This window comes from Alosa sapidissima, chromosome 18, assembly GCF_018492685.1.
Source record: "Alosa sapidissima isolate fAloSap1 chromosome 18, fAloSap1.pri, whole genome shotgun sequence".
Classification (NCBI taxonomy): Eukaryota; Metazoa; Chordata; class Actinopteri; order Clupeiformes; family Clupeidae; genus Alosa; species Alosa sapidissima.
In genome coordinates, this window is record NC_055974.1 from 2607349 (window position 1) to 2613946 (window position 6598).

The 6598-nt window shown below is 39.1% G+C and overlaps 1 protein-coding gene across 1 annotated transcript; it reads left to right on the forward strand.

Moving 5' to 3' along the window:
• The first annotated feature begins 735 nt into the window (after window positions 1-735).
• Window positions 736-3250, forward strand: LOC121689596 (piggyBac transposable element-derived protein 4-like). Its single transcript, XM_042069532.1, has 2 exons — window positions 736-2817; window positions 3084-3250. Coding segments are annotated over exons 1-2 (1770 nt in total). The 5' UTR covers window positions 736-1048; the 3' UTR covers window positions 3085-3250.
• Window positions 3251-6598: the final 3348 nt, after the last annotated feature.

The following is a 6598-nucleotide window of genomic DNA, read 5'->3' on the forward strand; positions in this document are numbered from 1 at the left end:
GTAGATAGTTGACGATAACTGACAGTTGGATTGGCTCTAATGTTTGCTAGTAGTTATGCTAACTATGTTAACAAAGATAATAATGTTAACCAAGTTACTATGCTAACTAGCATGCTAACACACTAGCATGCTAACTATGCTAACCACGTTACTTAACTAACTTAGCTAATCATTTTTAGCAGTTTTGCTAAAAATGTTAACTAGCGTGCTAACTATGCTAACCATGTTACTTAGCTAACTTAGCTAATCATTTTTAGCAGTTTTGCTAAAAATGCTAACTAGCATGTTAACATGCTAGCATTCTAACTATGTTAACCATGTTACTTAGCTAACTTAGCTAATCATTTTTAGCAGTTTTTTACAAAAAATGCTAATTAGCATGCTAACATGCTAGCATGCTAACTATGCTAACCATGTGACTTAGCTAACTTAGCTAATCATTTTTAGCAGTTTTGCTAAAAATGCTAACTAGCATGCTAACATGCTAGCATGCTAACTATGTTAACCATGTTACTTAGCTAACTTAGCTAACTAGCTACAGTGGGTAGGAGTCATAGTTGATGACAAGTAACAGTTACAATGGCTGAACAGTTAAAAAGTTCAGTAGTTTAAAGGGTTAAATTGTTTAACAGTAAAATATTATAGTGAGGACTTTTATTTTGAAACAGTTTTTGGCAGAGGAAGCAGTTGAACAGGATGTGTAGTCTTAATAGGGCCAGTTTGTATGCTTAACCCGTTTACTGCCAACGGTGCATATATGCGCCCACAATGAGTGTGTTCTAGAATGCCAAGGGTGCATATGTGCGCCCAAGGAGCATCATCATTGCCGCGCTAACATGTAGCCAATTAAAACATCGTTACTGTGCTGTTGCTATGTTGATATGATAGTAAACATGTTCTAGACAGATCACGATTGGTTAATATTTCACAAATATGCTAATTACGTCATTCACAAACTTCAAAAAACAAATTAGCATCAGCTAAATATCAAGCTATCTAGCTAGCACACAGAGAGAGTTCGCGATTGCGGTACCGTGAATTTACGACCATGGAGGAGAGTTTTAATTTCAACTGGGACAGTGACAGCGATGAGGAGTTTTTCGGATTTGGAGAGGAGGACTTGGAGGGGGTCCTGTGTGGTCCAGGGGAGGACGAGGAGGGAGTCGAAGAAGGAGGAGCGGCCGGCAACTTCACCGAGGCCGGCGACTTCACTGACTGTGGTGAGGGAGACGCCCCGCGGGAGTGGCTAGATGTGACAGGCAAGACGGTGGCCACTGAGGGGGAGAGGAAGCGATCTGATGGGAGGATCCCTTTTGTACACACCAACCCACGACCTGGTCCGCAGAGAGTTTGGGATTGTAGTGATCCATACCTTTTTTTTAAAGCCTTTTTTAGCGATTGTGTCATTGATCTCATGGTGGCTGAGACAAACCGCTATGCTGAGGCGTTAGCTTCCACCGAGCTAGCGAGTCACTCTCGTTTACGTGACTATAAACCCACTGATCGCTCTGAGATGGAGGCGTTTTTGGCCATTCAGATCAGCATGGGTCTGACTAGAAAGCCTCAAATCGCTGATTACTGGAGCACCCAAAGTTCACTGGGCTTGACACCAAATTTCGCCCGTGTAATGACACGCAACCGCTTTCAGCTCTTGTCCTCCTGCATCCACTTCAATGACAACTCTCTGAGGTTGGAGAGAGGTCAGCCGGGTTATGATCCACTTTTTAAAATCCGCCCACTTATGGATCTAGTCCTGAAGAGTTTTCAGAGCGAGTACTACCCCCACGAACACCTCTCCATTGATGAATCCATGGTTTCATTTCGTGGAAGGGTGTTTTTTCGTCAGTACGTGCCAAATAAAAGACACCGGTTTGGTCTGAAGAATTTTGTCCTATCAGACGCGACAAGTAATTACACGTACCTGTGGCACGTATACACTGGAGGGGCCTTCAACTACGATCGCTGTCTGGGTATTGGCCATAGTTCAGTTGTTGGCTTGCTAAGGGAAGCCAAGCTTTTGGGGAAGGGACACAGTCTCTATACTGACAGCTACTACACCTCACCCGCTCTTTTCCAAGAGCTCCACCGGCAAAACACCGGCGCGTGTGGAACTGTTCGTGTGAACAGGAAAGGCATGCCCCCTCAACTCCATGGTCTGAAACTGCGGCCTTCAGATCCCCCTGTGTTTTTTGAAAAACGTCCACTTTTAACTGCGTCTTTTCGTGATGCTGGCACAGTCACTGTCCTCTCCACAGTGCACGACAATCTCGTTATCACCAAACGAGTGCGTAGCAAGGGGCCTGATGGCTACAGAACTTTGCGCAAGCCAAAGAGCGTGGAGGACTACAACCGCTTCATGGGAGGGGTAGATCGCGGAGACCAGCTATGCTCCTATTACAGCTACCAACACCGTGCAATGAAGTGGTACCATCGGTTGTTCCATCATATCCGAGAGGTCGCACTTGTGAATGCCTACATCTTGCACAAAGAAAGTGGCAATACAATGCAGTCGGCTGGATTCCGCGAGCTTGTGGTGAAGGGGCTACTGAGACGGAGGCAAATTGAGCTCACTCCTCCTCCCAGGCCAATCAGCACACCGTTAGTGCCCGTGCGTCTCACTGGTCGACACTTTCTCGGACAACACGAGAAATCGCGTCCGGACTGCAAAGTCTGTTCCACGCGGAAGCGCAGTCCAGATGACGCACATAGAGGGAGGAAGCAGACACCTTTCTTCTGCAAGACCTGTTCAGACCACCCTGCACTGTGCCCCACTGACTGCTTTGAGATGTACCATACAAAGCTTGTGTACAAACACTGGTGAGATGTTGTTTGCTTATTATAGTAGGCTATCTAGTATGCGTATCTGCTAGTATCTGGTAAATTACATTAATTTTAATATGCACATGTTGATATGCATTTTCCTTGTTTCATACAATGTAATAATTACTACTATTGATTATATAAAAGTTATTTATGCACGTTAAATTACACTGCTAATAACTATAAATGTAGACATTTGCCAAAATGTTCCATTTTGTTTGAATTTTCTTCTCTAAATATAGTTTTTTCCCCTTTTTTTTCAGAATCTTCCATCTCAGGCATCCACCACTACCAGCCTAGGTTGTCTAGGAGCACTTTCAATCAGTTAAATCAGCCTTCTTTCAATCAGTTCAAAGGATCAGTTCTTTCAATCAGTTCAAATTATCAGTTCTTTCAATCAGTTCAAATGATCAGTTATTTCAATCAGTTCAAATGATTAGTTCTTCCAATCAGTTACTGTTCATTTTTAGAAATCTATACAAAACTTGAACTGATATTTACTGTTAGTTTGTTCAAATCTCTACCAGTGTGGAGGTTTTACTGTTCATTTTTAGAAATCTATACAAAACTTGAACTGATATTTACTGTTTGTTTGTTCAAATCTCTACCAGTGTGGAGGTTTTACTGTTCATTTTTAGAAATCTATACAAAACTTGAACTGATATTTATTGTTTGTTTGTTCAAATCTCTACCAGTGTAGAGGTCTTGCTGTTCGTTTTTAGAAATCTATACAAAACTTGAACTGATATTGTTTGTTCAAATCTCTACCAGTGCAGAGGTTTTACTGTTCATTTTTAGAAATCTATACAAAACTTGAACTGATATTGTTTATTTGTTCAAATCTCTACCAGTGTAGAGGTTTTACTGTTCATTTTCAGAAATTCATACAAAACTTGAACTGATATTTATTGTTTGTTCAAATCTCTACCAGTGTAGAGGTTTTACTGTTCATTTTTAGAAATCTATACAAAACTTGAACTGGCTATAGTAGCTGGCTAGCAAGTAGCTGGCTAGTAGTACACTAGTTTCCAAAAGATGTTCAGAGTTCTTTTTTGTTCACTTCAACAGTTATTACATGTAGCTGTATACTCAAATGAAACATGGATCTAATCCAATGTGTTTTCAAAGGCAAAATAGGAAATGAATCACAGAGAACATGAGTATTGTGGCCACATATAGGTTGCTCCCCGGGCACAACACTGGTCTCTGCTGTTAGTGTGCTCACAAGAACTTAACCTATGTCAGTCCTTTACTGTTTGCAGATGTTAAAAAAACACCCCAGCAGGTGGACATTTTTTCTTTTATGATCTGCAAATTGTCATGTGCAAAGTATCTTGGTTTGTCACCAATACAATAGTGTATATATACTCTTTTGATCCCGTGAGGGAAATTTGGTCTCTGCATTTATCCCAATCCGTGAATTAGTGAAACACACTCAGCACACAGTGAACATACAGTGAGGTGAAGCACACACCTTGCTCAAGGGCACTTCAGCCGTTCCTACTGGTCGGGATTCGAATGGGCAACCCTCCGGTTAGTTCAAAGCGCTAACCAGTAGGCCACGGCTGCCCCTCAATTACCAAAAAGAACTTATTATTTATATTTATTGTTCAATTTTACTACAGGGGTGTTTATGTTTAGTCATTCTAAACCTTTCTGGACCTGAATTTAATTGCAAAGGAACAGCATAAATAATGACATGCATGGTACTACATGATTAACATGTCACTGTTTGTTAGACTACCTGATTTATCTGAATTGAAACCGCCTACCGTTTGTCACGTTGTATGTTATAAGTTTGCTACTCAATCATTTTGTAATGATGTAATGAGATGTGTGAATATTTAGAGTATGTGATAATATATTATTAATTGATTAAATTACATATCTTCCTATGAATATTATCTATTGTGTGTGTTTTTGAGGTGATAATTCATTAGTACATATTACAAATTGTATTGTGCAACTGCTGTTTGTAATGACCACAATGACATACACAATGTTTTTGTGCAATGTTTTGGAGCCCTAAATAGAGGCAGTGGTGTAACATCCTTTGTTATTTGACTGTAGCTATCAAAAAGTAGTGTAAAACCAGAAAACAGATACTTTATACACAGTTTGACAATATCCAGCAGATTTTTGGGGGATTTAGAATGTTGCTCTGGCAGTGAGGGGGTGCAGTATTCTAGAATTCCGTGGCAGTTAAAGAGTTAAAGCCTGAGAGTGGCAGTTGGTCCAGGTGGCCCGAACACCTGCCATAGGATTCTAATTGCTGTGATGTCATAAAGGGCAATGTTAAGTCAATGGGGAAATTTTGATTTTAGTTTTTAATTAATAGTTTAAAAAGTATAAAAGTTACAAAGATGAAAAATACAAAGCCCACATGTCCTAATTAAGACCTACGCGTCAATGTTTGAATGAAGTTTCTACGTGAAACGGTTGAAGCTGCATTAACTGCGTTAGAAGAAGAATAATAACTAGAAAAGCATTTCCTGAAGGAAATACAGTGCATGAAAATGCAAAAATATGACGTAAAATATCATACAGAGTAAAAACAAACTATATTGGTTGCTAGGTAGATGAGGTTTAATATAGTTGGAATGACTGAACAGTTAAATAAGTGGATAGTTTAAATGGTTAAATTATTTAGGTAGATAGTTGACGATAACTGACACTTGGAATGGCTCTAATGTTTGCTAGCAGTTATGCTAACTATATTAACAAAGATAATAATGCTAACCAAGTTACTATGCTAACTAGCATGCTAACAATGTTAAAATGCTAAGTATGCTAACCATGTGACTTAGCTAACTTAGTTAATCATTTTTAGCAGTTATGCTAACTATGCTAACTAACATGCTAACAATGTTAACCATGTTACTTAGCTGACTTAGCTCATCATTTTAAGCAGTTTTGCTAAAAATGCTAACTAGCATGCTAACATGCTAGCATGCTAACCATGTGACTTAGCTAACTTAGCTAATAATTTTAAGCAGTTTTGTTAAAAATGCTAACTAGCATGCTAACATGCTAGCATGCTAACTATGCTAACCATGTGACTTAGCTAACTTAGCTAATCATTTTTAGCAGTTTTGCTAAAAATGCTAACTAGCATGCTAACTATGCTAACCATGTGACTTAGCTAACTTAGCTAATCATTTTAAGCAGTTTTGCTAAAAATGCTAATTAGCATGCTAACTATGCTAGCATGCTAACTATGCTAACCATGCTACTTAGCTAACTTAGCTAACTAGCTACAGTGGGTAGGAGTCATAGTTGATGACAAGTAACAGTTACAATGGCTGAACAGTTAAAAAGTTCAGTAGTTTAAAGGGTTAAATTGTTTAACAGTAAAATATTATAGTGAGGACTTTTATTTTGAAACAGTTTTTGGCAGAGGAAGCAGTTGAACAGGATGTGTAGTCTTAATAGGGCCAGTTTGTATGCTTAAAGCCTGAGACTGGCAGTTTGTCCAGGTGGCCCGAACACCTGCCATAGGATTCTAATTGCTTAACGGCCGTATTGTGATGTCATAATCATAATGTTAAGTCAATGGGGAAATTTTGATTAGTTTTTCATTAATAGTTTAAAAAGTATAAAAGTTACAAAGTTGAAAAATACATAGCACCCATGTCCTAAGTAAGACCTACGTAACATAGTTTGAATGAAGTTTCTACGTTAAACGGTTGAAGCTGCATTAAATGCGTTAGAAGAAGAAGAAGAACTAGAAAAGCATTTCCTGAAGGAAATACAGTGCATGAAAATGCAAAAATATAAC